Below are 27,344 nucleotides of genomic sequence, written 5' to 3' on the forward strand. Positions count from 1 at the left end.
TTTGAGACGGAGTTTCGCTCTTGTTACCCAGGCTGGAGTGCAATGGCGCGATCTCGGCTCACCGCAACCTCCGCCTCCTGGGTTCAGGCAATTCTCCTGCCTCAGCCTCCTGAGTAGCTGGGATTACAGGCACGCACCACCATGCCCAGCTAATTTTTTGTAGTTTTAGTAGAGACGGGATTTCACCATGTTGACCAGGATGGTCTCGATCTCTTGACCTCGTGATCCACCCACCTCGGCCTCCCACAGTGCTGGGATTACAGGCTTGAGCCACCGCGCCCGGCCTTACTGTCATTTTCAAACAGGGAACGCCCTGTTTGCTACCAGGCTGTACTTAACCATGCTGTGCTACATGGATCCATGCGTTAGGATTTCACTGCATGAAAACATGCGCTCTTTTCCAGCTCCCGATGGTCACATGGGAGACAGTGGGCCAGGCAGGTACTGGCTGGTCATGTAGCCGAATAGGGGTTGTTTCTGTTTGCTTACTAGGTCACTTGACTTGCTTTATCACATACTTTTAAAAATGCAAGTTTGTTTTTAAATCAAAAACTCAGGACAAATAATGTTTATTTGTATTTATCAGAGCTTGCAAGTTATGTCACTGGTCTTCTGTGAAGTAGAAGACTTCACAGTTTTATGGTGTTATTTTGCTAAATAGAATAGTACTTTGAAATCAAATGAGGATTTTAAGACATTCTTATGTATTCTACAGATTGAAGAGGAAAAGAAAAGAACTGCCCGAACAGACTACTGGCTACAGCCTGTGAGTATTGAGTTGGAGTTTCTCAAGTTCTAAACGTACATTTGAGTGAATAAGTAACATTTTGTGTAAGTAACTAAACTTTTCAAACATGTACAATCTATACCAATAGAATATGAATTATAACTTACAATGACTTTTCTTCCTGTTAGATCTTTAATCACTGGTTGCATCCCTATTGGAGGTTACTTCATGTTTATAGACCAATAACATCCCTTAAGTTTAGTGCTCAATTTGTTTATGGACATCTTGAATTTAAGCCTGGAATTTTCAATTTTTGCTATAGGACAAAAGGTTGTGTTTTCAGAAATGACATCAAAAAGTAGAACTGTAAATGCTCAAGTGTTGGTTTTCAATTTACAACTTACTGGAACTAGAATGTCCATTTATTAATATGTGCATCGTAGAGAAAAGCAGGTTTTAATTTCACCAACTCAAGGGAGCCTTACATTTTATTGCTTTATTATTGCTTATCATTTTAAAATAATAATTTAGTTTTTAAACATTTAAAAATGTTTTAAAAACTATTTTTAAAACAATCTTTTAAATATTATTACGTATTAATGCTTGATTTTAGACTTATTGAGATATGACATTTTCATAAAACTTTCAGAGTGTCTTATTCTTTTTTTTGTTTTTAAATAGAGACAGGGACTTGTTTTATTGACCAGGCTGGTCTCAAACTCCTGGCCTCAAGTGATCCTCCCACCGCAGCTTCCAGAGTAGCTATGGCTACAAGCATGCACCACTAATGCCCTGCTAATTTTTGTGTTTTCTGTACAGACGAGGTTTCACTATGTTGCCCAGGCTGGTCAGTGATCCTCCTCCTCAGCTTCCCAAGGTGTGAGGATTATGGGCGTAAGCCACTGTGCCTAATTTTTAAACTCAGAAAGAAAATATTTTTAGCAGATCTACTGTGGGCAAGGGCCAGTAAGTACAATGATGTAATGAATTATCTTCCAATTACTAGAGTATGAACCCATGAGAGCCTTTGAGAAATTAGCCAAGAAAATAGTATGGCTGGATTGGAGAAGTTGTTTTGGCATTAATGGCTTCATTTAGAAAGTCTTAAAAGAGAGACTTCAGAATAAGATCATTCACGTTTTCCTTAAACATATCTTTCTACTATTAAATACCCTCTCCCCAAAGTCCTTACTAAAGCTTTGTTAATATGATTTTAAGCATGGCTTTATGAAGGATTTGTGACCATCTCTTTGATATATTCACTTGAAGTAGCAAATGTAGAATCACTGCAGTGAATATTGCATTGTTAGGCAATTTAATTTTCATTATTAGCTTTTAGACAGCTAATCCAAATCAGGAAAACAATGATAAAGAAGCAGACTTCAAATTCATTAATATGAAATAAGCCCAGATTACCCTCCCATTCGAGAATTAGATGCTTAGAAGAACAATACCTTTAGCTATAACTAATATGGAGGAATTTCATTTGTATCAAAATTCAAAGCAACCTAACGTGAAAGAGACGTTGTGCCAACTCTCCTGCATAAGCTCCAAGGCTCAGTGCCTTGCAGTTTCCAGTGAGTTTCTTGCAGTCTGAGTTTTGATCAGCAGTGAACACCTCAGTGCTTTTTCACTTCCTGGAATGGAGAGAAAGAAACTATCTATGAAAGACACCAAGTACTGGAGTTGATATATTCAGATAACAGTCCTAGATTTCCAGAAATCTTCAATGTAGAAATCAGACATTTTGTGCATATATATATATATATATATATGTATATATATATATTTTTTCCCTCTTGCTAACCACGTTGAACAGAAAGGGGAAGAAGGAATAAAAGATTGCTAAGGAAATGTTTGCCATCGTTGGGAAGGCAGAGAACTCCAGCATTTCTTCTTTGGCAAAGCAGTTACATTTTCCTTTGGTTTTTGGTGAACATAGTTTAAAAGGAAGAAGTAAATTATAAACAATAATTTCTGTCTTTCCTTTTATCTTTTTGTTGTTTTTTTATTTTCTAGGAAATTGTTGTGAAAATTATAACCAAAAAACTGGGAGAGAAATATCATAAGAAAAAGGGTATTGTAAAGGTAAGGACATGCAATTACAAATGGAATTTGTGAAAAAAGCTAGGGTCAGTGAGTGAAGCTATTTTGGTATTTCTTGAAAATCAAGTCTTAGTAGGGAAGTACTGTGTCTAAAATTCTTGATTATTCCATTAAATGGAAGCTGTATTCATGATTGTTGGAGAAATATTTCTTTTTCATCCATAGTTTATACTTAACGTTGGTCTGTTTTCTTACTAGGACAGATAGTATGTATGAAGTCCTGTCAACACCTCTTTAAAACCTCAGCATACGTGCCTTGCTTGTCAGTAAAATGTATTTTAATTTTTAATGATAGGCCATATATTAAAAGTAATGGCAAAAACAGCAATTAACTTTTACACCAGCCTAATAATTATACTCTCAGAGGTCTCAAGAGGACTTCTTGTGTTGTACCTGAGAGACTATCTTTTGAATACTCTGGGATTTAATTTATTTTTATTTTTATTTTTATTTTTGAGACAGGATCTGGCTCTGCTTGCTGCCCAGGCTGGAGTGCAGTGGCGGGATCTCAGGTCATTGCAACTGCTGCCTCCCGGGTTCAAGTGATTCTCCTGCCTCAGCCTCCCAAGTAGCTGGGATTACAGGCACCCGCCACCACACCCCACTAATTTTTGCATTTTTAGTACAGATGGGGTTTTACCAAGTTGGCCAGGCTGGTCTCGAACTCCTGACCTCAGGTGAACCACCCGCTGCAGCCTCCCAAAATGCTGGGAATTACAGGTGTGAGCTGCCGTACCTGACCTATTCTGGGATTTTAAAGTTTGTATCAACATTCTAGGCCTTTTCTCCCTCTTTGCCTTTCCTAAATTTAATTTTATTCCAGCACCCAGCTTGTGCCTGGCTCAATTGCACTTCTTCCCCTGTACATTAAGCTAGGCAAAACTACCCCTCTTGCTGGATTGCTTGAAGTCTTACTCCAGGACCGCCGATCTGTTATTCTTTCCAGATGAAAACCTTAACTAAGCTTTGAATTGAGTTCTTTACTGAGAACGATAGACTTGGAAATCATATATGGAATCTAGAAAATTGTGCCGTTTACAGAAGGAGTTACTCCTATCTTTTGACTGGTATTTTATTTGTCTTCATTTCATTTACTTTTGTCCTTTTAACTGTGCACATATTTCTTTAATTATAAAAGTGTTCATTTTACATGACAGGAAGTAATTGACAAATATACAGCTGTTGTAAAGATGATTGATTCTGGAGACAAGCTGAAACTTGACCAGACTCATTTAGAGACAGTAATTCCAGCACCAGGTAAATCTGTTTGCAGACTGTTTAATACATATGCCTTTAAAATGAGTGGTTCCATTCTTAAACTGATGGTTGTAGTTATTTTTCTGTTTCAGCAATATTAACCACTAGCGTAACTCATCTCTATTTGGCTTCAAGGGTGTCGTAGTTTACCGGCTCTCTGATGAAGCTGTTTTGTGGTGTGAATGTATCTTCTTTTCCTGGAATACTTTTTTTTTCTTCCGGAGGCAAAACATAGACGTATATGGATGACATTTGTTACATTACGCTTATGGTTATAGCTTGAGAATCTCTCATCTGAAATCCTTGGACCAGAAGCGTTTCCAATTTTGGATTTTGGAATATTTGCGTATATATAATTGGATATTTTGGGGATGGAATCCAAGTCTTAACACAAAATTGATTTATGTTTTATTTTATTTTTATTTATTTATTTAGAGACATAGTTTCACTCTGTCACCCAGGCTGGAGTGCAGTGGCATGATCTTGACTCACTGGAACCTCCACCTCCCAGGTTCAAGCAATTCTCCTGCCTTAGCCTCTGAGTATTTGGGACTACAGACATGCACCACCACATGCAGCTAATTTTTGTATTTTTAGTAAAGCCGGTGTTTTACCATGTTGGCCAGGCTGGTCTTGAACTCCTGACCACAAGTGATTCATCCGCCTCAGCCTTCCAAAGTGCTGGAATTACAGGTGTGAGCCAGCGTACTCAGCCTCATTTATGTTTTATATATACCTATACACATAGCCTGAAGGTAGTTTTATACAATATTTTAAATAATTTTGGTTGCATCTTGACAGTGACCTGTCACAGGAGATCAGCTGTGGAATTTTCCACTTGTGGCATGATATCAGCAAGGTTTCAGATTTTGGAGCTTTTCAAATTTTGGATTTTCAGATTAGGAATGTTAAACCTGTGATATATTTGTTTAGCTCTCTGTGATAGTCAAGTGAAAGTCTGTGTTATTTTGCTTTTTTCCCCTTGGTGTCTTTGCTTTTTGGAAACTTATCCATATCTGAATACAAACACTGCTTTGACCAGGTCATTTGCCTCTGATTCAAAATCTTCCTGGGGTTCTCATTGCCAATGCAGTGATAACATTGGTCTCTGGAACTTCCAATTATCATATTCTTTATTCTTTTTCCCCCTAAAGTAAAAATGCTTTTTACAGATTAGAAAAATTTGTGTTAGCTGTATTGTGGTGTAATTGATGTGCAATAAATCACACATATGTAGAGTATACAATCTGGTAAGTTTTCACATGTGCCTGCTTCCGTAAAACCATCACTACAATCAAGATGATGAATGTATTCCCTCATTTCCCTCTCTAATTCCTCCCTCCTGCCTTCTGCTCCTGGGTCCCCTGTCTTCCTAGCCATCTGCTGCCATGCTTTCTGTCACTATGGTTCAGTTCATATTTTTCTAGACTTTTCTATAAATTAAGTTTATATAAATGTGTCCTGTTTTCCGGTTTGGCTGCTTTCACTCAGCATAATTATTTTGGATTCACCCATGTGGTTGTGTGTATCTGTAGTTCATTCTTTTTTCTTGCTGTGTTTTTCTTGTCATTGTATGGATATGCAGTATTCCCTCCTTATCCTATACCTTCTAAGATCACCAGTGGATGCCTGAAACCATGGAGAGTACCAAACCCTATATGTACAATTTTTTTTCGTACATACATACCTATAATAATATGAATAGGGCATAGTAAAAGACTGAGAACAGTAATAATAAAATAGAGCAATTATAATAATATACTATAATAAAAGTTATGTGAATGTGGCCTCTTTCTCTCAAAATGTTTTACTGTACTGTACACACCTATTTTCGGACCACGTTGACTGAGAGTAACCAAAACCTGGGATGGGGGGACTACTGTACCAGTTTGTTTATCTGCTCATCTGTTGATAGACATTTGGCTTATTTACAGCTTTTGGATATTAAAAATAAAACTGCTGTGAACATACATGTGCAGATCTTTGTGTGGATATATGGTTTCTTTTCTCTTGGGTAACTACATAGAATGGTTCAGTCACACGGTAGGCATAAGTTTAAATTTTTATAAAACTGCCAAACCATCTTAGGAATTTTGCAAATAGACAAATTTGCTAAATTTTCTCTGATTACTTCTGGACTCTGAACATTTTCTCCAAGTACCTTATATTCCTTGCAGTCTGAAAGTAAAACATGTATATTCCTTTAACAAACAATTGGGAGGAAAATGAGAAGTCTTACAATGTTCAAGTAGTCAAAGTATTCATACACCACACTAAAATACTACTCACTTCTTAAATGATTGAGAACTTCTAAGAAAAAGGGATTTGTTTTTCATTATGTTTATTCACTGTGGTACATTTTGCTGTAACAAGTTAGAAGAAAAGTGGAGATATTTCTTTGCGTTAAGTTTTATATTCTTTTCCATTGTAGGAAAAAGAATTCTAGTTTTAAATGGAGGCTACAGAGGAAATGAAGGTACCCTAGAATCCATCAATGAGAAGACTTTTTCAGCTACTATAGTCATTGAAACTGTAAGTTTGTTTACAGAAAGACAAAAATTTCAAAATGCTTTAAAAATGTGCCGTAATTCTTTTTAACTGGATTGTTCTTTATTTTAGAATGTGAGTTTTTTGTTAGCCTTCTATACTATTTGGAAATCCATAAGCTTATTTTCTCCAGTGACTCTGCCATTGCTAAAGTATTTTATTTTCTGATTACAAAAGAAATGTGTACTCATGCATAAAACCTGAAAAGCAGAATTTAATATAAATAGTTATAAAAATAACCATAATTCCCCAGCCCAACAATAAACCCCACTAATATTTGGTCTGTTCCTTTCCAATCTTGGTATTTTGTGAAAGTGTGTGTAATAGGTACAGTTTTGTATCCTTTTTTCCCCTGATATCGAATATGAAACTCAATGCAGCATAGTGAAGTTGGTATGGGAAGTATAGTCACTGTCAGGAGAGAGGTAACCACAGAGGCCAACCACTTTTTAAAATGTCTTTCCTTTTTTCATAAAGGATATGAGGGTAGCAGAGATCAATACAGTAATTTAAAGAATGCTGACATATAAATAAAGTTGTTTATTGACTTAGGACTGATATTTCACTGACAGGTCTATGAGTGAGGCCCAAGATATCTTTAGAAAGAAAGATTCCTTTCAGAACTCTGAGCTACTGCAATGCGTCTCCTTTCTGCTAAACAAAAGAATTTTTCATCTCCAGTACAGTCAATTTTAGTATTTCTGGGGGAGCTTGGGAGTCATAGATACTTAGAGAGTTTAATGAAACTTTAGACTCTTCAAAACATTGCACATAATTGCCAAATTTTATTTATTCTCTTGGGGAGTTTATAGGCCCCCTAAACCCATGGACCTGTTACAAAATACGTGTCTAGGAAGGTTTTCTGGAAAAACCATTTAGGTCCTTATTTCAGAGAATTCTGATCCTCGCAATGCTAATCTAGAAACTGTTACTTGCTAAGTGTTATTCACTATGTAAACTAAGGGGGATAAAAGGAAAATAGGACTCTTAGTTGGCATTGAGGAATGTGTCAGTCTGACTAAATTAGCAGATTGAGTTTTAACAAAAAACTAAGATTTTTCTCTGACTCAATCAGTATAAGGCAATAGAAAATCCACTATTTCCTTGACAACTTGCTCATCCTTCCCTTATTAATTTATTTCTTTTTTTTTTTTTTTGCATGGACCAAACATGAAACTTGCCTTATTAATTTCATTGCACTATCACATGCAGATCCTGTTTCATGTTTTCATCTCAGGGAAACACGAAACAGCTGATCACTGTTCAGGCTGTGTTAAGTTCCACCTCGATACCTTTGGTTTGCACGTTGTATCATTCATTAAGAGCTAGTTTCTCACCTTCTGCACTGTAGACCCACTTTCATCTTCTGTGCTGAGGTAGAACCTAGGAGCAAATCCACATGAAAAGCCTTTCTGTTTGATTGCAAAGCAACAGGTACTTCTTTTAGAAGAGGGAATCTACCAGCCAGGCATGGTGGCTCACACCTGTAATCCCAGCACTTTGGGAGGCTGAGATGGACGAATTACCTGAGGTCAGGGGTTCAAGACCAGCCTGGCCAACATGGAGAAACCCTGTCTCTATGAAAAATACAAAAATTAGCTGGGCGTGTTGGTGCATGGCTGTAGTCCCAGCTTGGGAGACTGAGGCAGGATAATCACTTGAACCCAGGAGGTGGAGGTTGCAGTGAGTTGAGATTGCACCACTGCACTCCAGCCTGGGTGACATAGCAAGACTCTGTCTCAAGGAAAAAAAAAAAAAAAGAAGAAGGGAATCTACCTCCTAATTTCTTTCTTCTTTTTTTCAGCCTGCCCTCGTTAAAAATAAAAATTTAGAGAAAGCTCTGTATGTGCGTGTATCTGTCTCATGTTTCTGTGTTTTTTTCTGAGTCACTTGAACTTTGCAAGTGGTTGTTTTTATCATTTCTGGCATCTTAAGTTTCTATGTCATTGGTAATATTTGAAATTTATACATTTATTAAGCAAATTTTTAACATCTAATAAATTGCTTCTAAATAGCCTCAGCTTTTCAGCTATTTGTCCTATAAACCTAAGTGTCTGGCTCCCTTATTCTCCAGATTTATAGTTCTTATCAGAAAAATGTAATTGACCATAGAGCATTAAACATGATAATGAAAAATTCAACCTAGGTCATACTTTATCTGGGAACTTAATTCCCTTAAATATGATAATTATTTGTTGTTAAGAGAAGCAGTAAAAAAATGTTAAAATCTCAGTCCAGGGTTAGAGTCATCATCATTGTCATCATTATCATCATCATCATGTTATATTTTGCATGGGAGAGGATTAACTGTCAAATTTTATTTATTTACTTATTTATTTTTGAGACAGAGCCTCGCTCTGTTGCCCAGGCTAGAGTGCAATGGCGTGATCTCAGCTCACTGCAACCTCCACCTCCGAATTCAAGCAATTCTTCTGCTCCAGCCTCCTGAATAGCTAGGATTACAAGCACTTGCCACCATGCCCAGCCAATTTTTATATTTTTAGTAGAGACAGGGTTTCACCATGTTAGTCAGGCTGGTCTCGAACTCCTGACCTCAGGTGATCCACTTCCCTTGGCCTCCCAAAGTGCTGGGATTGCAGACATGAGCACTGTGCCCCGCCCAACTCTCAAATTTTAAACAAAAGATTAAATAATAATTAGAGTTGAAAATTATCAAGCTCTCACTTGTATTAAATTCCAGGTGTAGTCACTTTATATGAAATAACTCCTTTATATTTCCCAATAACCCAATCACAGAGGCATTACTATCATCCCCACTGGGAGATAATGGGATACAGAACTGAAGGACAGAGAGGTTAAATCAGTTGTTGAAAGTGAGATCTGAATTTGGGGAGTATAGGTCCACAGCCCATATTCTTAGTCTCTGTGTTCCCAGGTTATATCTACTTTTGTGATAGAAAATATCTTTCATTAATTAAGTTTTCTTCTTTCCCTTTTTGTTGGATATGAAATAAGAAAATAAATTTAGACTGTTGTTATAATCTAGACCAGTGTAACTGTCACAGCTAACCTCGACAGACATGTTTGAGTATCTGTAATGCTTACAAAAGAATATTTCCTATAAAAAAAAGGGAAACCCCAAATGGACAGTGGCACAAACATGGGAGAAGTTAACGTTTCACTCTCAAAAGCCCAAGTGGGTATTTTTGATCAGGGAACTCTTTTCTAAGGTACAGTTTTATATTCTTTTTCCCTGAGATCAAATCTAAAACTCAATTTGGCATAGTAAAATTAGTGGGGGAAGTATAGTCGTTGTCAAGAGGGAGGGAACCAGAGGTCAACCACTTTTTAAAATGTCTTCCCTTTTTTTCATAAAGGATTTAAGGTGGTAGAGATAATACAGTCAGTAGTGGTTTGTGAACTCAGAGACCTTCCAACTAGTGGCTTTACTGCCCCCAAGTGGCATCTCCAGATGCCATGTCTGTGTGCTTTGGGTAGGCAAAAGGAGCTTGGCAGAAGGTGTGTTGGGGATAGCGTGCCTAGGCCATCACTTCTGTTTGCTTCCATGGGCTGCAGCCCCATGCATGGCCACAGCTAACCACAAAGGAGCTAGGAAATGAGCTATTTATCCAGGAAGCAGAGGTGATACTGACCAGCTAGCAGGTCTCTGCCACAGTATCTATTGATAATGTATATCAGATGTCACGAAGAAAATATGGTAGTTCTTAATGAGAATGCCATAGATTATTCTTTTTTATTTTTCTGAGACCAAGTCTCACTCTGTCTCCCTGACTGGAGTGCCGTGCGCAGTCTCGGTTCACTGCAACCTCCACCTCCCAGGTTCAAGCAATTCTCCTGTCTCAGCCTCCTGGAGAATGCCATAGATTATTCTTAAAATTCATAGACGTATAGAAGTGTTAACTACCTTAATGGTATTTTAGGGATACGGAGGAGGCAAATTTGTATCCATAAGCGTGGTGTCATTTTTTTTGTCTTTTACGAATGTGTGTTTTTAACCTTCTCTTAAATTATTTTAATTTGTAGGGCCCTTTAAAAGGACGCAGAGTTGAAGGAATTCAATATGAAGACATTTCTAAGCTTGCCTGAGTTTGAAAGTTTGTTAACAATGCATTAAAATCTTAAAGCATCAAATTGGTGTTCACCAAGGCATTATGAGACTCTACTGTGTTAGGGTATTCTTTTGTATAAAAGAAACAGGTTTTTGAAAATATTACTGTACAGTTGTTCAGCTAAACTTTGAGAAAAATTTAATTATGTCTCACAAAGTATCAAAACTATGTAATTTTGTCCTTATTTTTGTTTCCTTTGTAATTTACTTCATGATTTTATATCTTCATTAAAGAATGTTGTAAAGTGTTTTATATATGACAATTTAGAATCATATAATTGGAGGAAATCCTTCATACACTCTAAATTTATATTTTCAGTAGTAGAGTGGTAAAGCTGAACTATAAGTGTAATTAAATTTTAAATGTCAAACTGTATATGTAAAAGCAGCTTTATTATGGCAATAATTCATATACCATACAGATCACTCATTTAAAACATACATGCAGTTCAGTGGTTTTTAGTATTTTTGCAGAGTTGTGCAACCATCCCCACTGTCTGATTTTAAAGCAGTTTCAAACCCCAAAACGAAACCCTGTCCTAGTCAATCCCTGTTTTTTTTCCTCTGCTCTAGCTCTAGGCAACCACTGATGTACTTTCCATCTCTGTGGATTTGCCCTCTCTGGACATTTCATATAAATGGAATCATGTAACGTGATCTTTTATGACTGGCTTCCTACACTTAGCGTAACGTTTTCTTTTTCTTTTTTTTTTGGGACGGAGTTGTGCTCTTGTTACCCAGGCTGGAGTGCAATGGCGCGATCTCGGCTCACCGCAACCTCCGCCTCCCAGGTTCAAGCATTTCTCCTGCCTCAGCCTCCCAAGCAGCTGGGACTACAGGCATGCGCCACCATGCCCAGCTAATTTTTGTATTTTTAGTAGAGACGGGGTTTCACCATGTTGACCAGGATGGTCTCGATCTCTTGACCTCATGATCCACCCGCCACAGCCTCCCAAAGTGCTGGGATTACAAGCGTGAGCCACCGCACCCGGCAGCGTAACGTTTTCAAGGCTTATCCACGTGGTAGTGTGTAGGTGTACTTCAGTGCTTTTGATGGCTTCGTAATATTCCACTGCATGGATGTACCGTGTTTTGTTTATCCATTCATCAGTTGACAAACATTTGGGTTGTTTCCACTTTTTGACTATTGTGAATAATGCTGCCGTGATCATCCCTTTACAGGATTTCATGTGGACAGAAGCTCAATTCTGCCAGACTCTTCCAGAGCGGCTGTGCCATTTTACAGCCCCACCAGCAATGTGGAACTAGACAGTTTTATGTGTTTTTAATATTTTTATTTTTAGAGACAGGGTCTCACTACATTGCCCAGGCTGGTCTCGAATCCTAAAAGCTCATTTGCAAAATGTTTATTTTCTTCAGCTGTGTTTACAGGCTTTATAAACGATACCTGGTTCGTTTTAATTATTCAAACCGAAGGACATCTGCAAAAGTGACGGGGAAAATGTATATTTATATATATATATAATTTCCCAAACTATAAACTTTTAAGGGCGTCTGAGAAAGCTGTAGAGCTGCGGCACGAAGTAATCTTTGTAATGCCCGTCGATGAAGCCTTTCCCACTGTTGTGCACGAACCAGCAGGGGACATCCGTTCCAAACACCACGTCCGTTCGGTAGTCTTTCTGTAAGCCCCTGCAAGGAAGCAATGCACGTGATTACGGGGAGACTGAGGCACAGCTGGCCAGGCACCTCTAGACACAAGACCCCCTCTTTTCCTTGCTGTTCTTCATGTTCCTTCTGACACCCACATCTGCCACCCCCCACCTATTGCTGCTCCCCAAGTCGTGTGAAACACCAAATCTAGGGCTTGGTGTTGGAAGGACAGAGAATCAGTGGAGTGTCCTTTGAGAACTCAAAGAACCTTAGAGTTGACCCATATGGACTTTTCCAGCAAGGGAAACTGTAGCCAATGAAAAGAAGGCAGGAACAAAACCAAAGACTCCACAGTGTTGGGGCTGACTTCACAGGTCACTTAATGAATGAGTTGGTGGCTAGGCGGGATGGCTCATGCCTGTAATCCCAGTGCTTTGGGAGGCCGAGGCAGGCGGATCACTTGAGGCCAGAAGTTCAAGACCAGCCTAGCCAACATGGTGAAACCTTCTCTCTACTAAAAATAATCATTAAAAAATGTTAGCTGGGTGTGGTGGCATACGCCTGTAGTCCAACTACTTGGGAGGCTGAGGCATGAGAATCACTTGAACAATTCTCTGAGGCTGAGGCGGAGGTTGCAGTGAGCCAAGATCATGCCACTGCACTCCAGCCTGGGCGACAGATCAAGACTCTCTTGAAAAAAAAATGCATTGGAGGCACCCCTTAACTGCACTTTCTGTGTGTTTAAGGGTGATACCTGCTGTTTCTGAGCGGATTCATGCCCTCCACTTGAAGGGCAAAGAAGCCAACAATTTGTAAAGGATCTGGCACGTTGCATGAATGAGCCTTGTAAGTGTATCACTGTCCCCAGCACACAGGACAGCTCAGTTTCAGTTGCAAACTGCAAGGAGCTTGTGGTAGATCAAATAGAGACCCATCATTTACTTTTTGTCACTATAGTAAATGCATTTATACATATATATATATAATTTTTTTTTTTTTTTTGAGATGTAGTCAAGCTGGAGTGCACTGGCGCAATCTCAGCTCACTGCAACCTCTGCCTCCCAGGTTCAAGCAATTCTTCTGTCTCAGTCTCCCGAGTAGCTGGGATTACAGGCATGTGCCTCCATGCACAGCTAATTTTTGTATTTTTGGTAGAGATGGGTTTTCACCATGTTGGCCAGGCTGGTCTCGAACTCCTGACCTTGAACTCCTACGCCTGGTCTATTTATATATTATGTATTTATTTATGAAACAGGTCTCACTCTGTCACCCAGGCTGGAGTGCAGTGGCCTGACCATAACTCACTTCAGCCTTGAACTCCTGAGCTCAACAGATCCTCTCACCTGAGCCTCCCAAGTAGCTGGGGCTACAGGCAGAATCTACTACACCTGGCTAATTATTTTTATTTATTTATTTTGTAGAGATGGCATCCTACCCAGTCTGGCCTTGAACTCCTAGCCTCAGGTGATCCTCCCATATTGGCCTCTCAAAGCATTGGGATTACAGGCATAAGCCACCATGCCTGGCAGTAAATGCTCTTTTGCCAGCTTCAGATAACTTAACATTATTAGTTTGTGCTCACCATTGCTTCTGTGACACATGCTCACTGATACCCACTGGTACCTCGTTCCTTCTGTAAACCGATACCAAGAATCTATTGTTTTAGTTCACAAATCTACTTTCATGGCAGTACTTCCTACTATGATTTTATGGTTTATCATTGTAATGTTATGGTTTAATTAAGTATGTCAAAGCCAATGACATTTGTGTGCGTGAAGAATCCTTTCTAATAAAGCAAAGTTGGCTGCTTTGTAAAAACTCTAAAAAGGGGGCCGGACGCAGTGGCTCATGCCTGTAATCCCAGCACTTTGGGAGGCCGAGGTGGGCAGATCACAAGGTCAGGAGATCGAGACCATCCTGGCCAATGTGGTGAAACCCTGTCCCTACTAAAAATACAAAAATTAGCCGGGTGTGGTGGTGCATGCCTTTAGTCCCAACTACTTAGGAGGCTGAGGTGGGAGAATCGATTGAACTTGGGGAGGGAGAGGTTGTAGTGAGCCGAGATCACACAGCTGCACTCCAGCCTGGTGACAGAGCAAGACTGTGTCTCAAATAAAAAAAAAAAACAAAACAAAAAAAAACACTTCTAAAAAGGGATAAACTGCTTTAAGATGAGATCAAATTCGGCATGGGCGAGACAACTGTAAAGAACTGGGAAAAAATATGAAGATTTGTAAGACTTTTACACCCTGAATTCATTACAAGTTTCTAAGTTCTCACTTCAGATGAAGCATATGGGGGAGGTATACGTAGGAAAAGCTACGAAAAAAGCAGTCAGAGATCTGTGTGCAAAAGGCAGGCTCCACCCTGATGTAAAATCTACGCTCATTCCACAGCACTGTGGTAACAGGTGTTTTTATGATTCTCTCCTTTGATCAATGTGTCCAATTATCCAATCCGTGAAGTCCTTGTAAGGGCTTCTAATGTATGAAGAGGAGAACAACAGATGAATCTTGGCATTGCATGACACCCAGATGCTCAGTCATGGTTTGCATCTAAGGTGCGGTATCGGAAGTGTCTTTATGCAAATGTTGTGTGTGTGTCTATTACTAATGAATTGTTTAGTGTGATGTAGGTAGTGCTTACAATGCTTCTTGCTCCTCTATTTTGCTGTGTGGGTGCAATTCTAACACGAGCCCTTTTCGTCACTGTCCTTGCACTCGAGGCCTACCTGGTGACAATCAGCTTCTGTCCTTTCACTTCCATGCTGGCCTCTGGCTTCTTGGGGTCCTTTCCTGGTCTCTCATTGAAGATGTGTATCTTTGGCTCCTGCATGAACTGGCCTAGAGAAACAGAATCAGACATTGATTTACATGTAAAGTCATAGGTTAAATAAAAAGACAGGCCCATCATTGGCTCCATGCTACATTGTGGTCCACTCTCCAGGATTTCTAGGGTAGAAAGACAAGCTGAGGCCAGGCGCGGTGGCTCACGCCAGTAATCCCAGCACTTTGGGAGGCTGAGGCAGGCGGATCATGAGGTCGGGATTCAAGACCGTCCTGACCAACATGGTGAAAACCCATCTCTACTAAAAATACAAAAATTAGCCGGGCATGGTGGTGCACACCTGGAGTCTCAGCTACTCGGGAGGCTGAGTCAGAAGAATTGTTTGAACCAGGGAGTCACAGGTTTCAGTGAGCTGAGATCATGCCACTGCACTCCAGCCTGGGTGACAGAGCAAGGCTCCATCTCAAAAAAATAGAAAAAGAAAAAGAAAAAAAGACAAGCTGAGAGGAAAAAGGAGTGGTGATGGTAGGAGGGTCCCGGGAGCTCATTTGTGCTGCTCATAATCTCTCTCTCTCTCTCTCTCTCTTTTTTTTTTTTTTTTTTTTTTTTTTTAATTTGAGACAGGATCTCACTCTGTCACCCAGGCTAGAGTGCAGTGGTGCTATCTCAGCTCAATGCAACCTCTACCTCATGGGCTCAAGTGGTCCTCCCACCTCAGCCTCCCAAGTAGCTGGGACCACAGGCCCGAGCCACCACGCCTGGCTAATTTTTTGTAGAGATGGGATTTCACCATGTTGCACAAGTTGAACTTGAACGCCTGGACTCAATCAGTCCACCTGCATTGGCCTCCCAAAGTGCTGGGATTACAAGTGTGAGCAACTGCATCCGGCCTTTTTTTTTTTAATTTAAGAGATGGAGTTTCCCTCTGTCACCCAGGCTAGAGCATAGTGGCACAGTCACAGCTGACTGCAGTCTCCAGTTTCTGGGCTCAAGTGATCCCACCTCAGCTTCCTGAGCAGCTGGGACTCCAGGCAGGATCCAGCACACCCTGTGAATTATTTGAATTATCTGTATTTTCGAATTTTTTGGTAGAGATGGGGTGCCCAGGCTGGTCTTGAACTCCTCAAGTAATCTACCTGTCCAGGTCCTAAAGTGCTGGGATTACAGGCATGAGCCACCATGCCTGGAGCTCATGGTTATTTTAAACATGAGGTTGGTCTAATGGATTGTAAGTAAATCCAGCACCCTGATGGCAGGAGAGTGAGGTCAGCGCCTGAGAGCATAGCTCAGGTCACAAGAACAAGGTTTGTTTGTGATGTCACAGGCTTTATATTTGACCCCTTCTTAAAATACTAGGGACAGTTGTCCAGGATGCTCTGCTTGTTGTCACAGATGTCCTAAATATGTTCACCTCACTTCAGTTAGAAAAAAAATCTTTAACGTAAAACTTAAAATGTATCTGTCCCTTGTCTTAACTTGCCCAGTTTGTGATGCTGAAATCCTGGCCCTGGACACCCTTGTCTGGAATGGCAAAAGGTCCTGCTGTCACATTTCCGAGTGACCCCACACTGCTATGTTGGTCCTCTGTGCTCTTGAGCCTACACCTGCCATGTCTCCAACTTGTAACCACTGTCAGCCAAACCTGCTAGAGAATTAGCATGGCCCCACCCTTGCCAGATGGTCAACAGATACTTTACCTATGAGTCCATGTGCATTAGGTGAAAACTTGTTTGTAGGGGGTATGTAGATTCCCAGAAAGTCTACGTTGATGGGATGCTTCTTCCAAACACGATGAAGTAAAACAGAAAAGGACATCTCTTTATCCACAGTGATAGTTACCACTTTTTCTTTCTTCACTGAGGTCAGCACCCTGGTATGAAAGTCCAAGTGGAATTAAACAATTTCAGAACAGACCTTTTTAGAAAGTCCTTCTCCTCACCCCTATTATGAACTCTTCAGTTCCACTAGTTATCTAAGCGCTTACAACAGTTTATAGATAAATGATCCATTAACAGATACTCACTGGGAAGGTTCTACACATAGGACACATCATGGCGTTTGGAGCTCACTCTGTGACAGAGTCGGCTGTGGATTTCAGATTTGTTCACTGACCAACACACACATTGAGTGCTTACTGATGCCAGACACTAGACTAGCGCTCCGGGGACCCAATGGTGACCAAAAACACAGTGCCCACTGCTAGGAACAGTGTAGTGAGTGAGAACAACTTTTCTGAACCTCAAGTTCCTTATATTTAAAATGATTTTTTTTTTTTTTTTTGAGACAGTCTTGCTTTGTTGCCAGGCTGGAATGCAGTGGTGCCACGACCTCAGCTTACTGTGACCTCCAACTCCCTGGTTCAAGCGATTCTCCTGCCACAGCCTCCCGAGTAGCTGGATAATAGGCATGCGCCACCATGCCCAGCTAATTTCTGTATTTTTTAGTACAGATGGGATTTCACCATGTTGGCCAGGATGGTCTCGATCTCCTGACCTTGTGATCTGCCCCCCTTGGCCTCCCAAAGTGCTGAGATTACAGGCATGAGCCACTGCGCCTGGCAGATGATTGTTTTTAATGCTGATGTCACTGATGCCTGGATTTATTTATACAGTCATGTGTTAAAGACAGGCCTGAATTCAGAAGGAACCATACGTGCCTCTGATTCATGGTTTGAGCGGTGTCAGCCCAGGACAAGGTGGAGGTGCTAGAACCACGGCTCAGGGTGATGGTCTTAGTGCTTATTTCTATTTTCATGTCTTCACTTTGGAAATAAAATCCCAGTTTCCCAAAATAGGTGCTTAGTTTTCCATTGTTGGGCTTCTTGGCACCAACAAGCTGACCATTGACTGCAATTCCTACAGAAAAGAAAAAATGATTTTTTCTCTTGTGTGCCATGTTTTTGGATGTGTGGACACTATAATCCAAATGTATAAAACTTGGCAATATTGGAAAATCATTAAAATTTTCTTTCAGGATTTACATAACATTTTCTTCTTTGTGATTCTCATTTTATAACATTTAAATATAATATACAATTTAATTTAATAAAATTTAATTTAATAATTTTATATCAGTTATAAAATTTAATTATTTCAGGCACAGAATTAAATTTTATTTAATTTAATAAAATTTAATTTAAATAAATTACTATCAAATAGTAGTTAATTTTTTTTTCTTTTGAGACGGAGTCTCACTCTGTTGCCCGGGCTGGAGTGCAGCGGCCTGATCTTGGCTCACTGCAACCTCCACTTCCTGGGTTCAAGCAATTCTCCTGCCTTAGCCTCCTGAGTAGCTGGGATTAGAGGTGTGTGCCACCACACCTGGAAAATTTTTTCATATTTTTAGTAGTAGGGGAGGGTTTCGTCATGTTGGCTAGGCTGGTCTTGAACTCCTGATTTCAGGTGATCCACCCGCCTTGGCCTCCCAAAATGCTGGGACTGCAGGTGTGAGCCACTACACCTGGCTGGTATTTAAATTAATTATGTCACAACAAGATCTGCTAGTTCATACTCAGCGAGCGCATACATATTTTGAACGATAGTTGTTCAAAATAGTTAATAATATATTTATAATTTAATTTCTCACTAATTATCATTGAAATATATAGAACCTCTATTAGGGGAGAAAGAAAGAAATCCCAGGTAGTGACAGGAAAGAATGGCAATGACCTAACTGCCTAATATATATATAATTTCTTTTTATTTTACCTGATTCTGGGTCAGAAACCAGGTTGAGGATTTTTCCAGGTTCGGAGTCAATGTTGAAACAAACGTTCTTTTGGCTTTTTGGCAGATAAATGATGAAGTGTGGGTCATTTTCAACTGGAAAATATACAAAGCAAATGTAAAAAAATCATACGCAGGAAGATGATTTTGAGCAGTGTATCAACCCTGAACATCTTTATTTAACTGTTTAACCCGAACAAGCATTTATTGTGCTTCTACTCTATGCTTAGTATTCCTCCAGGCCTTGGGGACAGACCCAGTGGTTCATACTCCATTGTCCCTTTGTCAGGGAGCCTTCGTCAGAATACAACGTTATTTTACAAATATAGTGGATATTTATTTTGTAGCTAAAAATGTATGTTCCAGATGAGATGCTAGAGATCAAAAATGAATAAGAAAGACATAAGGAATAAGCAGTACACACAAATATGCACTCACATATATAAGAAACACATATACACACGTGTGTGTAGAAAAACAGAGTTGTTGGTTTTGTTGTTTTTTTTTTTTTGAGACAGGATCTCCCTCTGTTACCCAGGCCGGAGTGCAATGTCGTAATCATGGCTCACTGCAGCCTTGACCTCCCAGGCTCAAGTGATCCTCCCAGCTCAGCCTGCTGAGTAGCTGGGGCAACATCCATGCACCACCATGCCCAGCTAAGTTTTCCAAATCCTGACCTCAGGTGATCCGCCCGCCTTGGCCTCCCAAAGTGCTGGGGTTACAGGTGTGAGCCACTGCACCCGGCCTCATTCGCACACTTAATGCATTCCAGGATGAGGGTTGGTTGAGTTCTGGGATGTGCAAGCAGTGTGGAAGCTTTACCTCTCATCACATGTGGGGGTGGCGTGGACTCCAGCACCTTAGCTCCTTCGGCCTGCATGGAGGTCACCGGCGTTGGGGAAGGACTGGCCCAAGACGGGATAGAACCTGAAGGCACTTTGCTGCCGTAATACAGGGCCCCTGCATAGAAAAACCTGCATCTATTAGTTTCCAGGTTCACGTTTCCATGGAAATTGCTCACCACGCCAAGTATGTTTTACGCACGACCAGATGTTGTCAGCTTAGGCTTTTCTCCCATGTTTCTTTTCTTTCTTTCTTTCTTTTTTTTTCTTTTTTTGAGACGGAGTTTCGCTCTTGTTACCCAGGCTGGAGTGCCATGGCACGATCTCGGCTCACCACAACCTCTGCCTCCCAGGTTCAAGCGATTCTCCTGCCTCAGCCTCCCGACTAGCTGGGATTACAGGCATGCGCCACCAAGCCTGACTGATTTTGTATTTTTAATCGAGATGGGGTTTCTCCATGTTGGTCAGGCTGGTCTTGAACCTCTGACCTCAGATGATCCGCCCACCTTGGCCGCCCAAAGTGCTGGGATTACAGGCATGAGCCACCACACCCAGACTTCTCCCCTGTTTTTATTCCAGAGTTCTCTCGGGCTCCCTCTGGCATGTTGCTGGGGGAGGGCCCTGTGATACAGTTCTCTCTGGAGTCTGGCACCTGAGCAAGGGTGGCAGTGGGAGGAACCACTTTATAGGGCTGGGGAAGGGCCCCATGACTACAGTGCAGGCCGGGGAGCCAAGTCTGGAAGAAGGCCCAGGTTCCATCCCTGTTCACTCACCAAACAAGCCGAGCAGTTTAGTTTCCCAGAGAGGTTTCGTTACTAGTGAGAGAGATTTCACATGACAACAAAAGGCACTTTTTGCTATCTGATAACCAGGCTTCTCTCTTTGAGAAAGCCATGCCTAGAAACTAATCTATTTCGCTGTGAGGCTCCAGGCTGTTGTCACTGGGGCATCACAAGTCAGAGTTCCCTGAGCCCTGGATCAGGTGCAGTAAAGTTGGTGTCATGCTCAAATGAAATTAAAAATGCAGAAAATCATTCCATTGTATGTAAGGAGCTCTTAAGAATATACTTCACCAAATACCACATGTTCCCTTACCTGGGGTCCAACACTGAGAAGTAAACACTGGGGACTACACGGACAAGTAATTGGGTTTAAGCAATTCTCCTGTCTCAGCCTCCTGAGGAACTGGGATTACAGGTGCTCGCCACCCCGCCTAGCTAAGTTTTGCATTTTTAGTAGAGATGGCGTTTCACCATGTTAGGCAGGCTGGTCTCCAACTCCTGACCTCCTACTCCTGACCCTTTATTCTGATAAAGATGGAAACGATAGACACTGGAGAATTACAGAGGGGAGAGGTAGGGAAAGGAGGAGGTGGGGGGAGGGTTGAAAAACTATTGAGTACCATGCTGGCTACCTGGGTGACGGGGTCATTTGTACCCCAAACCTCAGTAACATGCAATATACCCATGTAACTTACACATTTAGCCCCGAGTATCTAATATATCTATGTATATGTATTATATGTATATATGTTTCAGTAGGACCAGTCCCTAAGAAAGAGAAGAGAAAGACACTTATAAATCTGAGGTCTCCTAGCCCTGGGTGCGTGCACTCTTGGGGGTGCCTGGAGACTTCCTGCAGGACACAGACAGCATGGACCATTTTAAAGGCGATTTCTAGAGTCTCAGTTTAGACATAGACTCTTTCCTAAAGAAGCCCTTTTTCCTAGTTTACAAGCGGAAGGACTGCTCTTCTCCACTCCCCTGTAATATTGGTGTAGGACCAAAAACCTGATTCCGAACATCGAATCCTTTCACAAGTCACAGGGCTTCCAATTCTTTGCTTTCAACAAAATCCAAGAAGGGCTCATGTTGTCAGCTGATAAATCATACACATTTTTTTGAACACTTAGATCCATACGCATGTTTTGGCATACAAATTTGGAAGAGTTCAGATAAGCAACTAACTGAATATAACCAGACACTTGCCATTTCTATGTACTCATCTATACCAACCAATGTCTATTGGGACTTCTGCCCATACAAGTTCCCTTAAAAGTAGAATTGATGCTGAATCACTTCTCTTTCAAACCATTCATAAATAATATCTACCCATGATTACGTGGAAAACACCCAGTCACATTTTTCTCAGTAAGAGATTATAGATGATTTCCACTCCAGTTTTACTTCTTACATGTAATCAAATTTATAATATATTCATATTATTTTGCTCACTTGGCTACTAGTAGTAATATCAATCACACCCAGTTCAGAAGAGAATTTTGAATTCTCAGAATCTTATGGTTATGATTTTTAAATTAAATTTTTAATTGAAATGAAAATTTGTAAACATTTTTTTCTTAAAGAGAAGTGAAAGTGAAGTGATTACTAAAAGAAGCATAAAAATATATTACTATAGGATATAGCTGTGGGCAAGTGGAGTGGAAATACAAGTTCAACTAGAAAAAAGAATAATATAAGACTTTCAGTAACTTTTTTTTTTTTTGAGACAAGGTCTTATTTTGTCACCCAGGCTGGAGTGCAGCGGCCTGCCTGGCTCACTGCAACCTTTACCTCCCAGGCTCAAGCAACCTACCACCTCAGCCTCTCAAGTATCTGGGACTGTGGGTACGGGCCATCATGCCTGACTAATTTTTGTAGTTTTTCTAAAGATGGGGTTTTGCCATGTTGACCAGGCTGGTCTCGAACTCATTGGCTTAAGCAATTAACCCATCCCCGCCTCCCAAAGTGCTGGAATTATAGGCATGAGCCACTATGCCTGGCCAATTTCTAATCATTGTAATATAGGATTCGCTCATGTATTTTTTTAATGAATGAATATCCAATTTTCATTCAGATCAACACATGATACAAAATGTCACTATAAAATATTACTATTATTATTGAGACAATAGTGAATATCCAATTAGGTATTCTGTTTCATTAGATGTATTGAAAATAGTGATATAACAGTTTCATTTTAAAAGGTCAACATTTATAATATATTGTAGTTATGTTAATTTCATGTAGAAATTGTATTTGTTGCCCAGGAGTTGGAGGTTGCAGTGAGCTGTGATGGTGCCCAGGCTGGAGTGCAGTGGTCCTTCTGGGCTCAAGAGATCCTCCTGCCTCAGCTTCCGAAACAGGTGGGATTACAGGTGCCCGCCATCACACCCAGTTAATTAAAAAAAAATCTTTTTCTTTAGAGATGGAGTCTCACTATATTGCCCAGTCTAAGATAAAACATTTCAAATATTGATGTCAAAAATGTTAGAAGGGGTATGTATGTTTTCATAAATTTTCTTGGGAAACGTGAGCAAAATGGTCAGACCACAGCAATCATCCATCCTCCTCCCAGCCGGCAGGAAGAGCTTGGGCACAGGAGGGCCCAGGGCTGGGAGGAAGAGGTGGGTTGGGGTAGGAGAGAGCGGAGGCGCTAGGACATCCCCCCGGGGCAAGAGAGCTGCCTGGCCACTTGTCCCCACAGGTGCAGCCCTGACCTGAGCAGCAGGCGGGATCCTGGGGCGGCGCGTCCGCCAGCATGCGCTCGTCCCCGGCCTCGTTCTCGATCACCAGCGAGGTCAGCGGAGTCACAATGTGGTGGTCCAGAGACATCTGCAGGATGGATCTTGTAATTTTTCTCTTGGCGGCAGCGGTAGGAGCCAGACTTCTGTACTTAACAAATAGAGGTGTTATGGAGCATGGCTGCATTTGAGGGGAGCACAAGTCAGCTTCCCAACCCTGCACCTTAACACTCTGAGGTCCAATCTGAGTGCGTGGCGAGGCCGCAAAGTCACTGAGAAACAGAACTCACTGTCTTCCAGAAGCTGAGTATTTTATCTAGCTAAGTCCCAAGGCATTATTTATTTACTTACTTATTTATTATTACTATTATTATTGAGACAAGTTCTTGCTGTTTTGCCCAGGCTGGAGTGCAGTGGCCTAATTACGGTTTACTGCAGCCTCAACCTCCCGGGCTCAAGCGACCCTACTGCTTCAGCCCCTTCCCCTCCCCCAAGTACCTGGGACTACAGGTGTATGGCACCACACCCAGCTAATTTTTGTATTTTTTGTAGAGATTGGCTTTTGCCACGTAGCCCAAGCTGGTCTCAAACTCCTGGACTCAAGTGATCCATCTGCCTTGATCTCCCAAAGTGCTGGGATTACAGGCGTGAGCCACAAGCCCAGCCCCCAGGGCATTTTTTTAACTTTATATTTTAGAGCAGTTTTAGGTTTGCAGTAAAATTACGCAGAAGGTATCAAGATTTTCTACGTCCCCACTGCATACACACGACCTTCCCCGCTATTAACATCCATCCCACATCAGAGTGGTGCATTTGTTACAATGGAAAAAGCTGACACATCATTGTCACCCAGAGTCCACAGAGTTAACGTGGCTGACTCTTGGTGTTGTACATTCTATGGGTTTGGTTATATGCATAATGACAGATGTCCATCGTTGGTATCATATAGGGCATTTTCACTGCCCTAAAAATGCTCTGTGCTCCACCCACTCACCTATCTCCCTCCCCGGAACCTTTGGCAACTGCTGATCTTTTTATAGAGATTGTTTTAAAATCAATATTTAACTTCTGCAGCAATTTGCTGTATGCCTGCAAATACATCCAATGCGATTCTGTCAGAGAGGTGGCTATTTCTCGTTGACTTCACAGCCGGAGTTCACAGCCTTGCGTATTTCTTCTAATCTCATCGGCATCAGGGATTTTCTCTGGAACTTCAGTCATACAACTGCATTTCATTTTCCCAGCCCCATTGAGACCCTGTTCCCTTTCCCTGAGAATCTGAGCTAATAGGTGGAATAAGGCTTGGGAATGGAACTTTCCTCAAACACCTCCGTGTAATTTTGATGCAGGTGGTCAAAGAACCGTCCATTGCTCTGGGGATACAGTTTTTATGCTGGAGGGTGGAGATGCAGCTCAGCTGAGAAGCCGGAGGGGACGTAGAAGAGCATGGAGGAGGCCTCTCTTAGGGAACATCACAATCATTAATAATCATTCATTTCTCTTTGGACAAGAAGCTGTTTTCAAGAGTAAATGTAAATACATGCCTGATACATGAAGCAACATGGATGAATCTCACCAACATCCTATTGAGTGAAAGAAGCCAGGAACAAAGGAATACAGATTGCATGATTATGTGAAATTCAGGATCAGGCAAAACTGAGGACCACAGACATTGAAGGAGTGGTTTCCCCTGGAGGAGGGGTATGGGTGTTGAGGGAGGACAAGGGAACCTGCATCTGGATCTGGGTGATGATTACATGGATGATCTCAAAGTCCATTGAATGGTGCACTTAAAATTAATTCATCTCACACACTTTACCATATGTATACCTCAATAAAGAAGAAAAAAGAGTGAACCCAGCTTTCCCTGAAGTGTTCAGAACTAGTGGAGGTTAATAATCCAAGCCTGTGCTAATTTGCTGTCTTTCTTGCTTCCAAACCTTTTCTGTGTATGACTTCTATTCATGGTAGACATTTCAGTTTTGCAGACCTCGTGGTGTGGGTACGCTTCTCTTCTTACCGTTCAGCTAGCAGCTGGTTGATGGTTAGATAGGCCCACAGTTTCTTGGTGAAATCGGGATCTGCATGCTTGTCTTTCGACAGGAAATCCTGCAAGTCATCCATCTGGGCCAGGGTCTCCAAGACTAACTCCGTGTTAGCCTAGATGACAGAAGGGTCAGTTGAGAGGCCCCGGGGAACAGAATTATAGCTAATCAATTCACATTTTTAGTACCTGCTACAAATGCATGGGAAAAAAAAAAAGAAATGGAAGGCAAAGGCTACTGAGGAAGCAAATGCATTCCTGTGCTTGGGATTGGGCTTGGGTGGAAAGGATGTACGGAACAGCTGGGAAGATGGCAGACATATTCTCCTGCCTTCTCCATCACTGACGGCTTCTGCTCCACATGTATGATTCCGGGCAGGCAGAACTGACATTCAAGAGGGACTGCATCTAGGGGCCAATTAGTAGAATAAGCTGATGAGAGGAAGTACCGAAGTCGCAGTGATAATGCTCTGTATTTGGTCCAATTTAGCAGGGTCAAATTTTCCCGCCACCACAATCTCTGAACCTCCAAAGTAGTTGTGGAAACTGTTTTGAGTGACGTCCGTGACTGCTGTCTGGGGATAGTTGAACTGAACGTTCCGGAGCAATGGAGTGGAGACCTGGTTGTAGAATTTCTGCAATTCACAAATACGAGAGAGAGAGAGAGAGAGAGAAATTATGTTTATACTGCTTTGTAGATCTAAAGCATTTTATATTTTATTTGTTTGTTTGTTTTGTTTTGTTTTGTTTTGAAACGATGTCTCCCTCTGTTGCCCAGGCTGGAGTGCAGTGGTGTGATCTCAGCTTACTGCAACCTCCACCTCCCAGGTTCAAAGCAATTCTCCCACCTCAGCCCCTGGAGTAGTTGGGATTACAGGTGCCCACCACCAAGCCTGGCTAATTTTTGTATTTTTATTAGAGATGGGGTTTCACCATGTTGACCAGGCTGGTCTTGAACTCCTAGCCTTGTGATCTGCCCACCTCAGCCTCCCAAAGGGCTAAGATTACAGAGATTACATGCCCAGCTGATCTAAAACATTTTACTCTGAGATTCTTTAAAGGATCAGTATATACCTCTTAATTTATTCACACAGGATGTCTGGGGCGAGAGAAAATGCTCATAATTATCAGATTAAAAACGGAGAGAAAATAAAACAGAGAGAAAACTTGTCGAGAACATTACCTTTAAGAGCCCGGCATTTTTTTTCCCTTTCTGTTATGGTCAATGTAAAAAAGTCGTGGACAAACTTATGATAAAAGTCAGATGGAGGTTGGGTGCAGTGACTCACACCTATAATCCCAGCACTTTGGGAGGCCGAGGCAGGCGGATCACCTGAGGTCAGGAGTTTGAAACCACCCTGGCCAACATAGTGAAACCCTGTCTCTTCTAAAAATACAAAAATTAGCCAGGCATGGTGGCGTGTGCCTGTAGTCCTAGCTACTCAGGAGGCCGAGGCATGAGTATTGCTTGAACCTGAGAGGCAGAGGTTGCAGTGAGCCAAGATCGCACCACTGTGCTCCAGTCTGGGTGACAAAGCAAGACTCTGTCTCAAATCATAATAATAATAAATTTATTTAAAAGTCAGCTGGGTTACTATTCCCCAAATTAGAATTTTATCTCTTACTTGTTCCCAGATTTAAATATGATGCCTGGTACTGACAAAGGGCGGGGAAAGATGTGTTCTTCTTTTCTTAGATCATTTTCTCATCTACTTAGTCAAAACAAACAAGGAGTTTGTATCTTTTCAATATATATACTTTAATTTAAAAATGTTTTATTTTTGGAACAGACAGATCTCACTATGTTGCCCAGGCTAGTCTTGAACTCCTGGGCTCAAGTGATCCTCCCACCTTGGCCTCCAAAGTGCTAGGATTACAGGCATGAGCCACTGCATTCAACCTGTATCTTAATAGTTAAGAAAATTTACATTGTGAAAAATTGATACCAAGATGCCAATGCACTTTAAAGGGAAAATCGCTGGCCATGATGACAAGAAGGCTGATTACCAGTGGGGCGGGAGAGCTGCAGGGAGCTTTGATGATGCTCAGAAGATTTTGTTCAGAGGGTAGGAAAGCCGTTCC

General features: G+C 41.2%; 2 protein-coding genes across 8 annotated transcripts in view; one reads left to right on the plus strand and one right to left on the minus strand.

The window, feature by feature from the left end:
• The window catches only part of KIN (Kin17 DNA and RNA binding protein), a 52,897-nt gene that overhangs the window by 15,653 nt on the left and 9,900 nt on the right, over window positions 1-27,344 (plus strand). The window contains exons 9-13 of one of the 6 annotated variants that reach the window (XM_032258148.1): window positions 716-766; window positions 2,747-2,815; window positions 3,991-4,090; window positions 6,522-6,622; window positions 24,730-25,070. In XM_032258148.1, the coding sequence (XP_032114039.1) occupies window positions 716-766; window positions 2,747-2,815; window positions 3,991-4,090; window positions 6,522-6,622; window positions 24,730-24,855 (447 nt within the window). In that variant the 3' untranslated portion in view covers window positions 24,856-25,070. The other 5 variants (XM_032258146.1, XM_032258151.1, XM_032258150.1 and 2 more) reach the window with 5 other exon arrangements.
• ITIH2 (inter-alpha-trypsin inhibitor heavy chain 2) overlaps window positions 12,080-27,344 on the minus strand; it is a 40,774-nt gene continuing 25,509 nt past the window's right edge. For both annotated transcript variants that reach the window (XM_032258145.1, XM_032258144.1), the window contains 9 exons: window positions 25,712-25,897; window positions 25,239-25,378; window positions 23,195-23,364; window positions 19,676-19,813; window positions 18,836-18,949; window positions 17,785-17,983; window positions 16,826-16,998; window positions 15,073-15,184; window positions 12,080-12,380 (listed from right to left, as the gene is read on the minus strand). In XM_032258145.1, the coding sequence (XP_032114036.1) occupies window positions 12,233-12,380; window positions 15,073-15,184; window positions 16,826-16,998; window positions 17,785-17,983; window positions 18,836-18,949; window positions 19,676-19,813; window positions 23,195-23,364; window positions 25,239-25,378; window positions 25,712-25,897 (1,380 nt within the window). In that variant the 3' untranslated portion in view covers window positions 12,080-12,232. The remainder of the gene's footprint in view (window positions 12,381-15,072; window positions 15,185-16,825; window positions 16,999-17,784; window positions 17,984-18,835; window positions 18,950-19,675; window positions 19,814-23,194; window positions 23,365-25,238; window positions 25,379-25,711; window positions 25,898-27,344) is intronic.

Source organism: Sapajus apella, unplaced genomic scaffold, assembly GCF_009761245.1.
Source record: "Sapajus apella isolate SASKATOON/1434 unplaced genomic scaffold, GSC_monkey_1.0 scaffold100, whole genome shotgun sequence".
Lineage (NCBI taxonomy): Eukaryota > Metazoa > Chordata > Mammalia > Primates > Cebidae > Sapajus > Sapajus apella.